We start from the raw sequence: 20,177 nt of genomic DNA on the forward strand, positions 1-20,177 counted from the left end.
CTAACCTATTAAAGTTGACAAGTCGTGGAGTCACCTTAGGAAGTATGCTTCAAAGGGGACAGTGCTTTTGTGTTGCCTGTAGTCACTGTGATTAATATTAATATAGCATGTGATTGAATTTTGTGCTCATACTTGCTTCCATTTTATTTCTTTGGAAGAGTATTTATCTATGCTGTTGTGAAGAAGTTGTTAGCAACAGTAAAGGAGATGGGCAGAGTCTTGGTGATGGGATGTATGGGCTGATGGAAGTCCAACTCTGGATAAAGTGGGCTGAAGTTTTGATTTTTGTCTCTGAGTGGAATTGGTTAGTTGTTTAAGTTGGGTTGTTGCTTTGCCAGGGAGCTTTGCTGCGCAGTTTTCTCTAAAGGCTTCCTTTGCTGGAGGTTTCGGCATGGAGATGGAGAGTGTGGCTGAGTGGGGGTCTGTCCTGTCCCCTCTGTCTCAAAACTCCCTAGGCTTGGCCAGCTCCCCCTCTAGGAAGAGGGTGTGAGCTGCTGCTCTCAGCTGTGGTCTGCAAGTAAATGCATGTTTTTGGTTTCTGTGGCTCTCATTCCAGCATCTTTCAGCAGGATTAGTGCATGTGTGCGTGAGAGGGGGAAACAGTAGTTGAAGTTTAGTGTCTGCAGACCAAGAGGTTGATGACAGTTTTATATCTATTGGAATTGAAAAACTTGGGAGTAAAAGAAACGTCTGTCTTATTTCACGGGAGCGGGGTGGGGTGTCTAGAGTGAGTAACTTGGGGATAAGAAGACTTCTATGTTGCCCTGTTATTATATGCCCATAATGCTCTCCTGTGGATTGCTTGCTTTTGAGATACTGCCACTTCTGTCAATTTGAAATAAACCCTAAGATAGGAAAATAATGCAAAAAATTTGTGTGCTTACTGTAGTTGAAGCAGTGTGACTGTTTAAAGGTCAGTTAAATGGTCTCTGTTTGGTGAATTTCTCATGGAAATTTTCAGTAGTAATTTCTCCCTATCTTTTCTTTTGTGGCTGTATTCCCCTTTATTCCCAGTATTTTCCTGTTATGTGATCTTCTTTACCAGGTGGTATTTTGTCACATCCTCACTGTCTCCTGGCTGTTTTATAACAGTTTTCAGAGGGTTTGGGACTTTCTTCCTCAGTAATGAAGATGCTTATAGAAGTGACAAAGAGCAGCAAATGTTTTGATGAATTGCTTTACCCCTTGGGTGGGGAGCCCTCATTCTTTTCCAGCTAATGGTAAGCAGAAGACAGGAGTACGTGGTAGCCTCTGTGGTGAGAGTTTGGAAATAAGTTGGTACTTCACAGTTTTCTGCTTATGGGTCTGCATTACTTGTGCAGAGGGCACTGCTGAAGCTGGTGGGTTTTCTGGAAGTTTTGGTAGAGAGCGCACGCAGGGATGGTACTATCCTCTCAGTAGCAGTCTCGGTTTGGGGATGTGAAGCCAAGTCTGCATAAAGAGAGAGTATCTGTATGAGACACAGTTTCTTTGCTGCCATTTCGAAACGTTCTAAAAATCACTAATGCCTTTAATTCAGAAAAGAAACCTTCCTTTGCCTCACCCCTCCCCACCCCTTACCTTCCCCCACTGTTCCGCACACTCTGTAAGACCTAATGATTAACTTGGGTGTAAATAAGGTCACTACAGTGCCTCTAAGCGAAGAACAAAGATGAACAGTGATCAAACAGGCTTCCATAAATCACCGTCTTAAAAGTTCATTGCCACATAGTTAACAAATAGGAGTACTCTCAGGGGTCGAAAAGAATCAAACTGGTTGTATGTTCTCTCTCTCCTTACGAAGTAGCACACTGAAGTATTAATTCTGAATTTACATTTCCAAATACATCCTTGGGCACAGTGAGGAATTACTTATGATCTGGAAGTTTGAAAATTTGATCACTAGCTGGAGATTGCTACACAGTACTAACCATGAGGCAGATCAACTTGCAGAAGTCCAAGCTGTGGAAATAAGGTCTAGCTTGAAGAGGGTATTTGATCTCTTTAGGTAGCTTGGAAATAAGGCTCCGTAATACTTGAGATAAGGTATGCACCCAGGAGAGAGGCTGCTCAGGCAGCTTTAAGTTGGTTAAAACAAATAACTGTATTTGAATAAAACTTATGATATTTCTGGATCAAATGTATCTTTTTATCTATTTATTATCTATTATCCATTTACTATTATTTATTATCTATTTAATGTATCTTTTCTGTATCAAGTGTATCTTTTATTAGTGGGCAAACTGCTTCTAAGTTTCCATGCTTCCAAGTTTCCATGCCTTTCAGTTTCACACAGTCTTTATTACCTATCAGATGGCACTTTAAAAAAAATGACGCAACTTTTAAATTAAAGATGGGAAAGGGAGAGGGGGAGAAAAAATAAATTGTAAACTTTTAAAGGAATTTTGTAACCTCTTACGTGTTTTGAATTCATGGCTCTAGTAAGTCTGTTCTGTGATTAAGGTAATTATCAGTCCTTTGACAGATCAGCAGAATGGGAGAGCATACCATATTTCAGTTTTGCTCTGGGAAGTTACATTGAAGACAAGATAAGTATTTGTTAGAATAAAGTGGCTACGCTTCTTCCAAAGCTGTATTTCAAGGACCAGCAAAGCTTTGAGAATTTTACAGTGCTCATAAAATATAGCTTAGTTCTTCTTTCTACTCCATTCTTCTCTTCAAGTATGTTAGTCATGGAGCTACATAAAGCACTCAGTTTCATGTGAAACTTTGCATTTATTACTTCTTGTTATTTCTACTCTTTCTACAGATTTGCAAAAACCACTGAAGTTTGTAATAGCTGGTAGTAGACAGCATAAAACCTCTGAGTACTCACTGGATGCTTGATTTTTTTTGAAAACTTAATGCTACTTGAAAGGTAAATAGAGGAGCAGAAGAAAAATAAGAAATGAATGTCTAGGTGACCCTAGAAATAGAAATTGGGGAGGGGAGCATATTGGATTTAAAAAACAGGTGCAATAATTTTTGCACCTGCTGTTTTTAGGACAGTATTTGCAACTGTTTGTTTCTAGCCTGTTTTTCACCTGTTTCAGAGACTTGGGGATTGATTTCATTCTTTGTGATTAACTACTGTGTTAAGAATAAGTGCAGTCATCCCTCCCCTGCTCTTGCAGTTTCTCTCATGTGTCTTTGTAACCCAGGCTAGGTACATTACATTGAAGAGTTTTTTGTCTGTGTGATTTTATTGTTAACAGGTATCTCCTGTTGTTAGTGTCAAACTAAATAGCTGTATCCTTGTGACTGTGTACTTGGGGTAGCTAAAGCAAGATCTACATTCAGGAAACTGCATTATGCTCTGAATCATCAACATCAGTGTACAAGAAGTACCTGTGGGGTTGGTTTGTTTGTTTATAAAAAGAGCAATGAAGAAAAGTGGGGAAGAGCAACTGGATTTGCTGGGAAGCAGGATCACAAACCTATCACAGTGATGCAAAGTTTAGTAGGTGACATTTTGATCACTGCTCTTAACCTACAGTTCCGCTGCTGTGTTATTTTTGGTGCTTAAAGTAATGTTACAGGTTCAGGATCAGGGCCTCATTGTAAAAGATTGCATGCAATCTCCCACATACACACATGTACACACATAGTGTGCTCCCCAAGGGCTGAATTGTGTCAGACATTAAGAATGCAAACCATTTATGGGATTTTCATCCCTTCGTGCATCTGTTTTGCAAACACAGAACTCAAAGCCTTAAGGGGAGATTGTCCACTTAATACTCTCTTAGAAGTAGGGCTGTTAAGCGATTAGTTTATCACTTTCACAAATGTTAACTATTTAGTCTTATTTAAAATCTGATTTAGAAAATTTTCCCCCTTGGTTACTGTACAGCTGTAGATGTGGCTGATGTGAAGTTTGATATAACTGAAATTGAAAGTAGTAGTATTTGGGATGAGGGAGAACTATGGTCCTTACAAGGTGGATCAGCCACTGGGTTAACAGATATTTTCTTCATGAGTGGCTTGTCAGTCTTTAGCAGGTATCTGCCTGGTTTTGCTGCGTATAAGGGTTACCTTTCTCTACAAGTTTCTGTTCTTTCAGCTGTTGAATTTGTGCTTAACTGAGATGAACATGGGAATGGTGATTTTTTTTTTTTTAAAATTGATTATTGATTAATTTGTTTTGTATGAAAGCCAACCCTAATGAAAAAAGTTAACATACAAAGAAAAAGATATTTAGCTAAAACAGGCTTCGAAAGTAACATTTTTTTTTTAAAAAAAAAAAAGAATGGATAGTGGCCTAGCAAAAACTCAGTATGAGGAAAAATTGACTATACAAAAGAAATCAGCGATGCCAGGTAGACAAAGAGTTGTTAAATGCATGAGAATAATGAACTGAAGAAGCATTGTTTTGAAGTGTCAGTAGGCAAAAAATAATTCAGGTGGAAATACATGTGGCTGTATTTTACTGCAGTTAACTCTCTGTGAAGCAGAAACATTTCCTCATTCAGACAGCTTTGAATTTTTGACACCTTGAAGTTTCATCTTGATGGCACTGATGTAAACTGTGTGTTACTGTGAATGTATTAACATTGCAATTAAAATTACAAGGTGTTATAAGGGGAATAGCTCATTAAATTGTCCAGGAGTGCTCCCGTGTCTGGTGCTGTTGTGAAAATTGTTTTTAAATTTGGTTGTGAATTACTTTAAAGTATAGTAATAACAAAGTTAGGTGAATTAGAAAAGTACAGTGATAGGGAGCTGTCTCTTGGTAAGTTTAACTTCATATGTCTGCTTCTTGGAAAACTGGAGCAAGGAGATGTGAGGGATGGGGTGAAACCTGCCAAACAACATACCCCTCGGTAAGAAGTGAAATGTTGCTTTGCTTTAAGCAATACTACACAAAATGACTGATGGTAATAACATCTGGATCCCAGAAGGCCAGTCGGACCAGCACCCTGGGACACTGATGTGACACAGCATAGCCAGTTTTGAACACTTAGGCAGTAAATGCACTTGGTGTGTCTTGAATATTTTGTATCTGGGGATATCGTGAGAGCAGCATCATGCAGGAGGGACTTTATTGTTATGTCAAGTACTGACAGTACAGAGACCACCTCCATCTATGTACCATATTCTTCTCCCTGCCCACCTCCCCCGCCCCAGCAAATACTTAGAGGGGCAAATAGGATTGTCAGCTATACCTTGTATGACCATGTATTAATGTGCTAGCTGTGCAATCCTCAACCCCACACTGCACTGTATTCCTCACTGTCTTCTACGTTTTGTGGCATTCACTGCCTCTTGTCCAACATCCGTCCCATTCATTAAGCCAAGTACCGTCCTGCGCCATCTCTCTGGTTCCTCCTATATGGCACCTACACAGTATATTTCCCAAACCTATGCCTCACATGGTGTCATTTGCTGCCAGGCGGTACAATAGTGTCTCAGGGATGGTGTATGTTTGTCCACAACACAGAGCTTGTCCAGCCTGCTATGTGCAGCATTTCTCTGGTGCACTTGTGTGCCTCCCAGAGGATGCTCAGACACAGGCAGAGCACCTGATGGGGCCCCTCATCACCTCTACTTTGGCGCTCTGTCACTTTTGCTATGGATAGGACCTTTAATGTATTCTGGCAAGGGGGTGGTAGTATGGTGCAGGTGGGAAAGAAGGGGATCAGGGATGTTGGAGAGAGGAGTGGGATGGACAATGGGAAGAATGAGATTAGAGAGGCGGTCTTCAGCCATACAACATGATTTACAGACTGTATCCTACTTCTGTAATTTCCACAGCTTCCAGAGTCTTTGCCTCTGGGGACTTAAGTGATTCCATATTCCTGCTATGGATTAAGCTGCAATATGTATTTCCCTAGAACAATAAAACAAAATTAATTTTTTTTCCATTAAAAAAAAAAAAATCTGGTTCCTGTAATCTTGTGGATGACTCCACAGCTAGCATGGAGACTATTTTATGTTCAGTGCTATTGTACTTCCGTAAGTGAAATGGTAAAGTGTTTTAAAGGCTTGTTGTGAGTAAAAGTTCTCCTGTAAAAAGTGTGTGTTAGAATAGTGGTATAAAAAAAGAAACCACCCAACAAATTCAGCATGGTTGTGTGAGTTGGAAAACTCTGGGAAATGTATTTCTCTGTGGCTGCATTGATTTAGTGAAAACATCTGTATCTGTTAGTAGCAGAAATAAGATTTCTTTTGGGCTTCTCTTTGGAGCTGTTAATGGGTGTGAGGAAATACACCTCTTTAAGTGGGGTCCGCAGCCGGTCCAGTGAGGAGTAGTGTGGGGGGCCTGAGGATGTACAAGTCAGGTCTCTGACAGATGAGCTCTGCTGGGCATAGTTGTGCCACATTCTGCTGTTGATCTCCCACCCCCCCTGCAACTTTCTGCCCTTGTTCTCTGCAGTAATTCTGCAGCGAAGATGGCAGACGAGGATGTGTCCTCCTACATATTTTCCCAATTTACAGCCCATTGTACTAGCTGAAGCTGCTACTGATGTTGAGCTTATAAAGGTGCTATTGCAGTGGTTGAGGCACAGGTCTCCGTGCAGCTTGCCTTTTCCTGTCAAGATGTTGACGTTAAATGGCTGGGACAAACCTGTCTCTGGTGGTACGGGGGAGCTTTTCCTCACTTTTATCCAAAGTGAGTTGGCAGTAACCAGCTATGTGTCTCTGTGTGCTGCCTGGGATGCAATGAAGTGAATTCTGAGGTCATGTTGTCCTCCTGCGTGTGGCCTCCTTACTGAGTGAGTCAGGGTGTTGGACCAGCCTGAAGATGAAATGGCAGTTGGTCTCCTACCTCAGTTCTTGTTGCCACCTAGCTGCAGAAGAGACAAATGCTGTGGTATGCCCACGGGTGGTTTGTTTCTGAGGCAGTCATCCCATATGCTCTGTACAGGAGAGGGCATGTGGTGAAGTGGATTGCTTCCCTACAAATCCTAGCACTGTATGGAGGGAGGGACAAAGATCTTGTCTGTAGATGCTTCTCAGCTGCAGTTTTTAGTGGCCAGATACCACTCTGCTTTCATCCCTGCCAAAACCTGGCTGTGCCTAGGCAAAGGTGTTATTTGCATCAATGGAACAAACAGTTAACTTTTTCAGTGAGAGGGAAAAACAGACCTACCTTGACTACAGAAGCTGCAAATTTCTGTTTGAGTATAATTAAAACATATTGGCCAGCATATCTTAAAGTGTACTTAGTATGAAGAAAAAAGCTTAGTGGGGTGAGAAAAAGGAATACTGGAATCATCTGGTTTTCTCCGCTTTTTACTTTTGATTTAACTACTTGCTTTTATTTCCTGCTGGAGAGACTTGGTGGTTCTTTGAGCCCATGTGCATTGGGAAACAACTTCTGAGCATCCAAGAGGAGTGAGATTTTCAAGTCCAGGGTAGAACAGAGTCCCTATATTTAAACTTTGGTGAAAGTTTCCTTGTCAGAATTTTGACACAGTATGTGAGGAAGATGCTTTATGTCCTTAATAGCCTGTAGGACACATAAATTTGTCCTGATGTATGTGGAACAGTTCTACACTCATTGCTCGACTGGAATTATTGAAGCCACTCTACACTAGTGTAACAAAGTAGTTACCATCTCCTGATGCCCTGTTTAAGCAACACCTTTTAATAGTTATGGATATCAGTTGCAAGCGACAAAAAAAGAAGAGAATTTTCCAGGGTGTAGGAAAGAGCTGGCAGTGGTTTTAGACCTTTTAAATCCTGTTCCATCTTTTTCACCACAGCCATTTAGTCATTTTTCTTGCCTCCCCTAATGCATGCATGGGACTTTAAAGTCATATTGAGTGATTATTCTTTTACCATGCTAAAAGCTCCATATTTGCTGACACTGTCAGTTATGTCTTTGCCAGCAAAATGTTTTTATTAGGTTGTAGCAAACATTAGGGTATGTTCACTGGACATGATGGCTGTCAAAAGAGTTTGAATGAATTAGTTCAAGAACAATCTTTTTTAGTAACAATTAGATGTGAATTTTTCTGCCATTGCAGTAGTCTAGTACAGTATGCAGAGCCGAGCTCTGTCGGTTTAAAATAATTTTTCTGGGGGGGATAAGTTGATTGCTAGATACAATGGTAAAAGCTTAGGGTGAAAAGAATAACAAAAACTGGGTCATACTTGCTGGAAGTGCTTCTGTGTCAGTGGAGAGCCATTCTAAACCCATTGAATTACACCTATTTTAAATGCAACCAACAGAAAAATAGGCACAGCTTTTGCATGTGTTAATATATTGGGCAAAGAGATGTTTTCTTGTTTCAGTTTGGAGTTTATAGTAGTTCTTAGGTGCTACTTGAGCAATAAATGTTGATTAAATAAAAGTGCCTTGTTACAGGTTTATTTGGTTCATGTTGCCTTGCTCATGCTGCAGTATTCCCAGGGGATGAATGTGACTTGCATCTTGCCACAAGTAGGATATTGTTTTTACTGTGAAGTTGGGGAGGATGTTGTCAGCAGTGTCCCTGAAGACATCTTGTGGTATTGGCTAGGAAGCTATTTGGGCTTGTCTGCCTAGGGCAGGTGTGTTCTCTATTTTAATGAGTTTTGCATGCATTTGCTGAATGTTGGCTTTCATCGCATGTTCTGTTGAAACTTAGAGTGCCAGGTCTATCTGCAAAGAACATATGGATATGCTCTGCTTCCATCTCATTTATTTAGTTTGCCAAACAAAATCTGTTAAAGCATGGAAAGATTGCTTTTGCCAAGCGTAGCTGGTCAGTGAGTGATGTAGATGATTCTTAAAAGAGAAAACCGAAGCATGACTGTTGTATTGTGTGAAGCTACTTTATCACATGGAAGTTAATCCCTGATGCAGACAGAGAATGCACACCAAAGTCAGCAGGAAAAAAATGTTGTGCGTTAGTTTTCTCCTTTTTTTTATCTTTCTCTGGTCGGCAGTCCTGTTCTGGTAGTGGCTGGGATTAGTGAAGAGTTACAGCTGAAATGCTGCCAGCAAGACACCATGCTGCCAGGTGTTTGAGGTCTTGAATATAAGCCCTTGTTTGTGGTTCCTATTATTCCTTCTTGGAAACCCATTTTCCCAAGATGGGTGTATGGGGTGACATGGCAGAGTCTGGCTGCCTGGGGCTGTATGGTAAGCCCTGAACAAGGATGTCTCTTATCTCTTCCCTCTTCCTTCCAGGTGAGTCAAAATATCATCCCTAGAAGCCAAATGATACTTAATGGCCCAATGTTCAGAGGTGGAGTCCATGTTCTCTCAGGGAAGTGGACGGCATTAGAGAGTGTGATGTCAGCAAAGCCCCACTAGGTTATGGCTGAGTATGTGCAGTAGGGGCCCACAGCTGTGCACAGCTGTCCAGTCCAGCTCTGCAGGTGAAAAACATCACTACATGTGTATTCTGACCCACCTGCCTTCAAATCGGTGGGAATGTAATACAATAGATTTTGGGGGGGTTTTTTTGTTTGTTTTTTGTTTCCTGGTATACTCTACATTTTCATGTCTAGAGGGAATGCCCTGTCAAATTGAAAAAGGCTTTAATTTCTGTCTCTGTCATTGTGGCAGTGATCTATTTTTCAGTGTAGTAAAGCGTGATTGGCCTATGTCTTCATGCTTGTATCTCTTTATAAAAGAGATATCTTTCTGGTTAAACCTGTATGTCACCATCCTGTGTCCTGTTTTGTTTTTTTTGTTTTTTGTTTTTTTTTCTTAGAAATGTGGCATGCCAGCACAATTCACTTTTCAATTTCTATAGCATTACATTTTAATTTTGCCTTTAATTTGAAGCCTTAAAGCTATGTCATCATCATACTAGGAAACCCCTTATGGAAAATAGTAGAAATAGGTTTCTCTTCCCCCACCCCAATTTTTTCTATGAGTTTCCTGAAAAAGAGCTATAAAAAAGAAAGAAAACTCAACTTCCGAGTTTTAGCTGAAATATTTTTGGAGTTAAATACCAGTAACTTTTCTTTTATTATAGAATTGCTTTTATCTCAGTTTTCTGTATGCCACCACTCACTCATGTCAAATATATTTTTGCAGTCCTGATGTAAGTTTGCTCATTGTCAACTGAAGGTACAATTTCTAAATTAATTCACTCTTGCAATTTCCCACTCACTGTTAGTATCTCAAACTGGATTACAACCCGCAAGAGCAGCTGTGTGATTCGCTGTGGTCTATTTCCTAGTATTACTAGGGTCTATTTTTGCTGTGGTTTTTTTACCAGTCTGTAAAAGCGTTGATTTATATCTTTGGTACAAATTGATATCGCAATTCAGTATTGCTGTTTAGCCTTTTCCTTCATTACCCTCCCTCCCTTCCTTCTATATCTCTACATAGAGTTTTTGTATTTTTGGGAAAATCTCTTGTCACTATTACAGTAAATACTAACACCAATAGTAGCTTTCGCTAGTGAAGATAGAACAACTTTCTTAAGTCTTAGGATAAAAGTAATTAGAAGGAAGCTGCCATCTACATTTTAGTGCTGTGTGTGGCACAACTGTGGAAGTCCTGTGTCCTGTGCCGTCTAGCTCAGTGTCTCATCCTGAATGTTTGCCAAAAAGGGATACATTAACGAGGACTGTAGGAAAGATGGCATATCGTGTGTTTCCTTCTGTAGGCTTCCTAAAGCCTTTAACCATTTCTGTTTGAGTCTTTCAGAGTCAGACATGACTTCTGTGGCATTTTTTTCATGAACCTCTTCACCTTCCCCTGAACCCGTATGGATGTTGAACATTCATTGCATACTGCTGTGTGAAGAATCACTCTTTTATTGCTTGTTTGGACCTGTTACATGCTGGCTTCATTGGCTCTCCCTAATTCCTCTATTGGAAGAAATGATGCATAATCAGTGTTCTTTCTGTTTTTCTGTGCCACTACTGGCTTTATAGGCCTTTATTGTGTCCTCTTCCCTACAATCTTTTCTTCTCTGAAGACTCCACTCTTACTTACTCCATGTCTGCTTAGTTTCCTGAAAATATTTTGTAAGGGAGATCTGAGTGGGTTTTTCTGGCCTTTGTAGAGAGACGTCTTGCTTTGCAAACCTGCTGGAGCTCTAGGAAGGGTTCAGCAAGCGTGTGGACAAAAGCTATTTTGACTCTTCCTTAACATACTTCATGATTTACCCTGTGAAGTGTTGAAGCTTATAGTTGTCCTCAAATTTACAGTCTGGAATATGATAAAGGGTACTGCTGGAATGGTCTCAATCAGTGGCCTTGTGGGGAGGACTGGTAAAAAGTATAGCACAGTGGAAGGCCTGTCAATCTGAGATTGCATCTATATGGAGCAGCTAAAGGTTAAACACAGTCTTCATAGCCCTTGTGGTCAGCATGGTTTACAACCCAAATTTACCCAGCAGTTCTTTTATTACAAGGCAAAGCTTTCAGTTTTGCATTCAAAAGAAGCTAAGGGATTTATGGATGGATTTGGATGGAATGAATGGATTTATTTTGAGGTAGTGTGAACGCATGTGTATGTAGTCTGTTTTTCCAGGCTAAATATGTTAGTTGGAAATACTGAAAATAGGAACATGTTGCAAAAGGCTCTCTGTGCAACTGTCGGTCAGAGGGGATTACAGAGGGGACAGTAAAGCACTCATTATCAAAGTTGAAGGCTTCACCCTTTCCCTCTGTCCTGCTGTGACCTTCATGAGAGAGCTGCCCTTTGCATCCCTGCTAGCAGGCAGAGGCCAGCAATTTGTCTGGTTCCATCCCTATATGAAGTGGGGGACAGACAAGAAACTTCTGTATGGTTCGGGCTGTCCTAGGCAATGCCTGTCCTCAGCAAAGCTAGACCTAGTGCCTGGTGAGGCACCAGGCCATCCCTGCTTGGTTAGGATGCAGGTGATTAAACGGAAATGTGGAGGAGTTGCTTACAATTGACTACCTGAGGAGAACTTATTTTATAAATAAGCTGGTTTATGCAGGAAACATTTTGTGATGCTGATAATAAGCAGCTCTTGCTCTTCAATTCTGTGTTTGGGTTTTTTTGTTTGTTTGTTTGTTTTTAAAGTGAATGATACTTCAGATGGTGGCAGTGTTATAAGTGATTGTGAAACTACTCGGATTAAAAAAATTGAATGAGGAAGTTTTTTAACTTTTGTACACTAGATAGTAATTCAAAGATCTCTTGAAGGCTTTTATTTTTTCGTGGCAAACTAAGGCCTTTGAGCTCTTTTCTGGCCCCTATAAGTGGCTTTCACCAACTGACAACTAAACTTTTGTTTGAAAACTTATGGAAAGATAAATGCTAAAATGATCATGATAGCTAAGAAACAATTGGGCATGTGGGTCCTAGAAAGTCAGTTCTTACCTAAGCTCAAATTATTACTGAATTAAGTTTCCACTGACTGCTCTAGATTTATTTTTTTATCATCCTTTTAAAGGACCTTGAATTGCTTTGTTAAAGTCATCCCTGGCTCTGTTTGTCTGTAACACTGCAGGAGGAGAATGGAATCCCTGGTGTTACAGTGGAACAACCTTCGCACTGTGTTCTATATTAAAAAAACCTGTGTGTTTGTTTTCTTTCTCCTTGAACTTTTCAATTTGTTATTTTTCACCCTGTATCTGTCCTACTGAGCTGCTTTAACTTCTCACAGCTGTCTTGCAGACCCTTTGTCCTTATTTTCGCTTGCCTTCTCAGGTGCTCATTCACCCACTTATGAAGTAGCTCTTTTCTCTTTCTAGAGTTCGTTTGCTGCCTTGATTCCCTCCTGCTTTTTCTTTTATTAATTTCTTTCAGTCCTGGAAACAGATGGAGGAAATGAAGGGAGGAAGCTATCACAATAACAGTTGTAAAATGATATGAAATATAAATGATCGTCTAATGGCACATACCATGGGGTATGTCAAAGATTCTCCTAGAATTGTTGATCTTTTAAAGCTTGGGAGGATGGATTGAAGTTGGTGTGTGCAAGGAGTCTTTACAGACTAAAAGTGGCAACTGAATAGACCCTAAAGGGGAGACTAGAATAAGAGTGACTTTCTTAGGTGGGAAGGTCAGATTCTTACAACATTTAAATGGGTGTTTCTTAAGGTGATGAAGCAAAAAAGACTTCGGCAGTCCCACCTACCCAGCTGTCCAAGCGAGCCCCTCAACAGGTTGGGGGTTGTAGTTGAGCCTTGGTGCTACCCTGAGACACCAGGTGCTGCCAGTCTGTTAGAGTTGCCCAACAGAGAAAAGGTGAGTACATGTTCATAATAAGGCTGTACTTCCTTGAGACAGTGAGCAAAGACCCCCATGGTGGTGCTATGTGAAGGAGAAGGTCTGGTACTTATGAGTTCTTCCTCTGTTCAAGTGGCTTGTGCTCCTCCTGCTTCCTTGTGTCAGCTTCAGCATTTTATGAGTTATCCTGAGAATCTTTTCAAGTTCCTGAACTAATGGTAAATGATCCCTGTCACCTTCCAGTTCCCCCTCCCTGTTCCTTCCTCAGTTCCATGCTCTATCTCCCCTTCCCCTTCCTCGGTCCCCTCCCACCCCCCTCCCCATGGGAGTATATAGACTCTGTGGTCTCTCACAAGAAGAGAGTGAGGAAGAGTGGGATGGTGGGAGGAAAGAAAAGGCGGCAAGTCAGCTGGTTTTTGGACCTGTTAACTGTTTTTTATTGCTTTATGGTAGGTAAATTGTTTGGTAATGTGCAGCACAAAAGTTGAGCAAAAAGCGTGAAACTATTTAACAACTCTACTTATAAAGCACACTGTTTCTAGTACTTTGAGAGTCAGATATGCCATTGCTGAATGGCTGACATCCATCAACTGTAGAAATGCTAATTCTCTCTGAATAGTAAACTGATAGTTATGGCTTAGACCCAAGCCTCCCCCTTAACCTCCTCAGAGTTGGTTTTTTTCCCTCAATTCTTATTCAAAATAACTTTCTTAATCTTGGAAACAGACTGAGATTGGTATCAGTGCAAATCTGTAAGTCCTGTCCTAATGTTTTTGCATGAATGCAAGGTATTGAATGTCTTCTGGGGTGCTTTGCATGGTAATGAAAGGTTATTTTAGACAGAAAAGTCTAGACAGTTCTTAGGATCTGTTGCACATCTCTACACCTGCCAAAATTTGGGAGGGAGTTTTGTTCAAGTTACGCTGCAGTTCCTCAGAAGGGATTTCATGATATGAGTAATGCTAATTAGACTAGTCGTGTGTGTCCCCCTATCCTGTTCTGCAACCCCCCCCTCCCATCACTACTACTTTTGTTGTAAAATTTGGGTAGCATTCTGTAATTGTTATTTCTATTTCCATCTTCCCTCATGATGTATGTAGGAAGGATGTTCTCTTTTTGTGCATGGTTTTCATATATGTGCAAGGAATAATATAAAGATTTCTCACAGGCATTTGAGACAAATGCTTTTTAAATACACTTTGAGCATAAAAATAAATAGATTAGACTTCAGAGGGGCTTTTCAGTGGGTAAAGGAAATAAATACATATCTCTTCCAATGTCAGAATCTTAATAGTATTTTTTTTGAAAATAGAGAAAACAATTTTCTTGCTTGAACCTGCTAATATTGCACTGTTGAAAATGACCTGGCATGTAAGAAAGCATCTTTCTGAGTAATGTAGACTGCTTTTTATAGTTTTTAAGTTGTGTAAGTTTCTCGAAAATATCCAGACTTTGCTAATGGTCAATACAAAGTCTACGTGAGGCTCTGAAATTCACAGAGAAAATACATAGAAGGAACTGAGATGTTCGAAAGAAGGAAAACATGAGAAATTCATTTAGATTACCAGTGGCATTTGAATGCTGACTTTTTAAACTTTACTTAAATATTATTTTGTTTATTTTATTGAACAGCTCTGAGTCCTGTTTTCCTCCCTTTTCCTTTCCCTTTTGGAGAAATAGGAATTTTTTGGTTTGCATATGATGTTTAAACATTTCATTCATATGATGGAAAATTAAACAATAGGCTGTAAATGTGGTTGCAATCTCAATTAAAATGTTTAAGATTTTTCCATATGTTTCTTAGTAAAAATAACAACACTAATGTTAGTAAGCTCATCTTAAACCATTAGTGAATGCTTGCCATGAGTGTGTGGGTCTGTCTTCACTTCCTGCTTTGCATAGTTTTGGTCACTTAATCTTAAATACCTTTTTAGCTGAGCGGCTGTGCCTCTGTGTTGACTGTTTTGAATTATCATTTGTGTGATTTTGTAATATTTTGTTTTATAAAATATAGTCTTATGGTGTGATTGTAGAAGTATTTTTTTTAAGGACTCTTATTAAAAAAATATTTTGGAGGTATCTGCTCAAGTTGTGATAGACCTTCAAGAACAGACAAGCATGAATTAAAAAAAGCAAGCACAGACAAGCTGAAAGCCATAGTTGTATTTCTTGGGGGAGATACATACATTTGTGAGTCTCATGTTTTAGCATAGAATGAGGATCTAGAAACTTAAGTCACCACACCGAAAGGATAGTAGGCAAAAGCAACACTGCATCCAAAACCCTTAAATAAAAACTTCATTGCATGCTGAATAGTGTTTTATTTTAGGTGTTTGTGTAATTTGTAATGGAAACTATGGGCTTACAATGGCAAATGGTGGGAAACAGTGGTCTGCAAGACAGCATTAAAAATTGGGAATGCCAAATATGTGTGCTGTATGTCAGCCTTGGTTGAGAATTTGTTTTGAAAAAATAAATTGTTAAACAATGAAGGCCAGATCTTTTTATTATTTTTCCTGGGAAAAGAGTTTGTATAGCCTAAGGGAGAATTTGGTGCCTGTGGGAAAGAGAACACTGGGCTCAATTTTCAAAATTTATGCGGCCTTGCCAAGACAGATGGGAAGAAACAAGAGTGCCCCCCAAACAACTGTAGCCCTAGGAGACTCTGCTCATCTTGCATGCAGGTTTTCCCATTCATAATTATGCTTAAAAATCAAGCTGTGCACACTGGTAGCTCTGTACATGGAGGAGTCAAGCTTGTTCAGTCAGATTTTGATGTACTACAATAATTAAGCTTCCCGAGTCATGGAAAGGGGTCACTGTTAAGTGCCAGGGTGCTTGTCCTTCCTAATTCCTGAATGAGCATTATAAAGGCAAGTGATGTGTGTTAAGTAAGGTTGTACTTTTGAGAGTCCATCATCTACAGATCTGCTGTGACCAGACACTGCAAGGCAGCAGTGACTGCTCATGCTGCTGTTATGAAAAGAGTATGTTTCACGTGACTCCTAGAACTCCCCCTTGTGATTTGTCTCAGATGTTTTCTTGGCAGTACGATATGCCAGGAGTGCTTGTTTTCCAGGCTGCTACTGTGGTTCCATGAGTGGAACTGAGTGCTGGTCTTCTGGCTCTTGTTTCCTTGTAGTTCAGGATGCTGTTCGTGTTTCTCATCTGCAGCATTCGACATCCTGTCCATCTCAATGGCTTCCTTTTGAGCCAGCATAGTGGATAAACATCCTTTATACAGCTAAAGGTTCAATGTTTTTAAAACGGAAGGGTCAAACAATGTAGCTGTTGTGGATGCTACAAAGTAGATGTCAAACGTGTAATCTGAATTTTTGCTTGTCGACTATTTTCAGTGAAGGTAGTGTATTTCTACAAAATGTATCTAATTGGATCTGTTTCTTTTGCTCTAGTTAATGTGTTGAAGTGGAACAGGGCATCAAGAGCACTGCATCATCTTTAAAATAACACATCCATCTAAATTTTTTCTCCAGATTATTGCTGCTCACAGGATCTTTAAGAACAGAGGAAATGAGCAGAATACACAAAACAGGATTAACACATGAAGTTTAGTTAAATAAAATGAAAACCAGAAATCCTTTCTGTAACCACTGGGGAAAAGATACTGTAGAGAACAGCATCATAGAATCACCATTTAAAGTGAGGATTTTGAGGATGTTGCTGGGGCAAAATACTCTATTTTAAAAATACCTCATAGATACAAAAGCGAATTAGATTTCTTATTTGTGTGTGCCATTAATCCTTAGCAAGGGGAAGGAATGTGACTGATTCAGGAAGCTGCAGGGTCTCATAAATCAAGGGAATAATGAGACTTGAGCCAAACTTAATTTTGATTGCTTTGCCTTTGATTGTTCCATTTTCCTCTCAGCATTCATTCAGTCCTTTTATATAAAAGTGGATGGGGAACTGTGGGGTTTTGTGCTTTTGTTTGTTTGTTTAACTAGGCCTTGGGGAAGACCTTTGTTCTTGTCTTGTCTTGTTGTATTTCTTTTTTTGGTCAGTTGTTATTTTTTTATTGTTGTTGCTTTGGTTGCCCTTCAGGGTTTTGGGTTACCCTGATAGCTGAGTCTACGCATGCTCCCTGATATCTTTGCCTATGCAGACACCAAAGGGACATTCTTAACTGCTGAGCTTGATCCACAAGGAGCAGGTGGGTTGTGCATTCTCTTAGGTGACCCAAAGACCCATATAGCCTGTGTGCTCTGTTTCTGTGCCCCTGTGGTACAACTTCAGTTGCGCTGCAAGTTTTTCATAATTTGGCATCATATATTGTATGAACTTCCAATTTGTCTTTTGCAGGGTTTGCTTTTTGTTGTGTGGGGTTTTTTTTGGTGTGTGGTTTGGTTTGTGTGGGGTTGTTTGTTTGTTTGTTTTTAATCAGGGGGAAGGGGAAGAAAAGATAGGAATTTATAATCACATCCCTTTCTCTCTCTTTTGTGTTTTGGTAGGCCTGGATGATTGCCTGCAGCAGTATGTCCATAAATTTGAACGGGAGAAAATAAATGGTGAACAGCTATTACAGATTTCTCACCAGGACCTTGAAGACTTGGGTGTCTCACGGATTGGACACCAGGAGCTGGTTCTAGAGGCTGTGGATCTCCTGTGTGCACTGGTTAGTTAAGTGGTGAACAGACGCGCAAAGAATTTCTTAAAATGCTCTTTTGGGTGAATAACTAAGGCGAGTCTGATAAAACAGAATACCCACATCTCTTGCTTTCTGTTACACATTTACACATCGCTGTAAAAGAAAACAGTAAGAATTTGTTTAATTCTTGCAAGTTTTGTGTTACTAGCACTTTAACTTTTTCCTGATAAGAGGCAAGGCTAAATCGTTTGGTTGCACTTCTAAAGAAAGAAGTTGTCTGAGTAGCATTGTTAGATCTTGTGGCTTTTGTTAGTGAACAGGGTGATTAAAATGGCTATTGAGTAGAGTGAATTTGTCTTAGAAGATAGAAGACATACTGTTGAAATGACAGCTGCTGCTAATGGTTCCTCACATCAGTTGAAATGGGTTTAGGATAATTCTGTAGTCTATGTACAAAGTAAAGAAAATGTTCTTGAAATGAGGAATGTTTTGCTAACTCAGTTACAGTCGAGTTCAACTCTCGTTGGATTCAGAACTTAAGCTGTTCCTCTGTCTTAGTCCTGATATATAACTGTACAGATACTTTTAAAACAAACACACTCTGAAAAGAATAAATATATTTTGGATTGTTTTGCTAGTGCAGGCTTTATTTAAAAGCTGTAGTTTGGACACAGTCTTGAAGACATGTTTGATGTAATGCAGCATATGGGTGCCAGAGGTATATATGATTACATCAGGGAGAAGGGTGGGAAAGGCTGCCCAATGATCCCTCGGCCAGCACTGTCCCGCTTTCCCTTCATTAGGCAAGACTTGCAGCACTGAGCATACTCTTCTTAAAATGGAGAGTCTTTATTGCCTGTGTGATGTGTGTGCTTTATTTGCTGCAGAGAGGTGCTACAGGGATCATTTGTTCTCCTTAACCAGGAGCAAATTGGATAGCCTGTACTGAAAGAAGTGTATTTAATGAAATGACTTCATACAATCTGAAATCTTTCCCAAAGAGTTGCTCTTATGTTTGAAAAAATGTTTTATTTCCTCTTCAGTATTTGACCTATCAAAAATTTTTAACATTTAACTTGAAAATCTATTAGAAGAACATAATTAGCCCGAAATGCAGTTCATGTTGTGGGAAGGGATAATCTGTCAGGCAAGTGAAGGTGTCTGGTGAGTTAGTAAATGTACATGTGCTGTATCCAGTCTGGACTGAAGTAATGGATGTGGCAGCCCCCAAAGGCACTTTTTTTCTTCTTACTTTTTAAAATATTAGAATAAAATGAACAAAGCTGGATGACCGCCAGAACCTAAAGCTGTGTTCTATCTCCTACAATTTCCTTCTAATTTCCTTTGTAGACAAAAGTTTTGACCTCACACTCATTTCTGGAAATCTGTTGTGAAATGCAGGTCAAGTTAGAGCATTATGCATTAGAGTTCACATATTGCAGCTGAAATATGCCTGTTCCCTTTTAAGAGGTGGAGGAAGAATTCCTGTGTTTTAGGTATACCCTTTGTCACCTTGATGCCTCTTGCCTTGAGTTTTTAGGTTTGTTGTATAAAACCACTGTTGATTCCCTGCCCCCCCCCCCCCCCCCCCGGGAATGGTGTGTTTTAAGTTCTAGTGACAGCCAATTTTTTATTTTGCTGTGTCTTCTCTTTGTGTGGAAGGATAAAGGTTTCCCTATTCCACTTGTATGAGTTCTTTGAAAGTGGGTCTGTGTATTGATATCATTTAGTGGATGTTTTTTTTTTTTGTGTGTGTGTATATATAGTGACATTTCCCTAACTTTTGGGGCCTTGAATTAAAAAGTAATGGAACTGTTTTGGGATTTTTTTTTTTCTCCCCCCCCCCCCCCCCCCCCCATGTTTTTAGCTTACACTGTGGAAATGTGGCATTGGCTGGGCCAGACTGAGGTCAGGCTTTGAAAGTTGTTGTTCTTGGCGGGGGTGGGGTGGAGGGAAGGGCTGAGAGGGGGGTTTAGTGGTTCCCCAGTCCTGGAGTTCTCAAGAAGAATTTCCTTTTTTTATCTAGTTTTGCCTTAGCAGTTTTCCAGCTGAGCTTCTCTCAGATCAGTGCTTTGGTTCCCTCACACTGCAAGAACACTTGCGGCTCTACAGGCAGTGAAACAGTTGTCTTTGGAACATCTTTTTCTTGCAGTAACTCTTTTCAAGTATTGACCATACAAACCTTTTTTCCAGCTTCAGCAGATCAGTTGTAAAAATACAGTGTGAAGGTAGACCTTTCCTTGAGAAAGGACACCAAATACACCTTTTTTTCTTTTCTTTTTTTTTTTTTAAGATTTTTATAGGGGTAGAGCCCTCTTTGGCAGCTACATTGCCAAGCTGAAAATATGTCTGCAAGTTATGGTGTCTGTTGCAGCAGTAAGTGAACTCTAGAACCAGTATAGCTGAAAGAGAAATGAATGCATCTTTCTCTGCTGCTGTGGTGATGAGGCAGTGTTCCCTGATCTCCTTCTAGCAGTGGCTGCAGGGACAACAAAG

The 20,177-nt window shown here is 40.0% G+C and overlaps 1 protein-coding gene across 2 annotated transcripts in view; it reads left to right on the forward strand.

Annotated features, from left to right (window-relative positions):
- CNKSR3 (CNKSR family member 3) overlaps positions 1-20,177 on the forward strand; it is a 64,424-nt gene that overhangs the window by 13,442 nt on the left and 30,805 nt on the right. Inside the window, exons 1-2 of one of the 2 annotated variants that reach the window (XM_052784678.1) lie at positions 17,212-17,246; positions 17,545-17,708. Coding sequence is in view for 1 of the 2 variants with exons in the window: in XM_052784676.1 (XP_052640636.1) it covers positions 17,545-17,708 (164 nt within the window). In the remaining variant the exon portion in view is untranslated. Of the gene's footprint in view, positions 1-17,211; positions 17,247-17,544; positions 17,709-20,177 lie in introns of those variants that run through there. The other variant, XM_052784676.1, reaches the window with a different exon arrangement.

This window comes from Harpia harpyja, chromosome 4 (genome assembly GCF_026419915.1).
Source record: "Harpia harpyja isolate bHarHar1 chromosome 4, bHarHar1 primary haplotype, whole genome shotgun sequence".
Classification (NCBI taxonomy): domain Eukaryota; kingdom Metazoa; phylum Chordata; class Aves; order Accipitriformes; family Accipitridae; genus Harpia; species Harpia harpyja.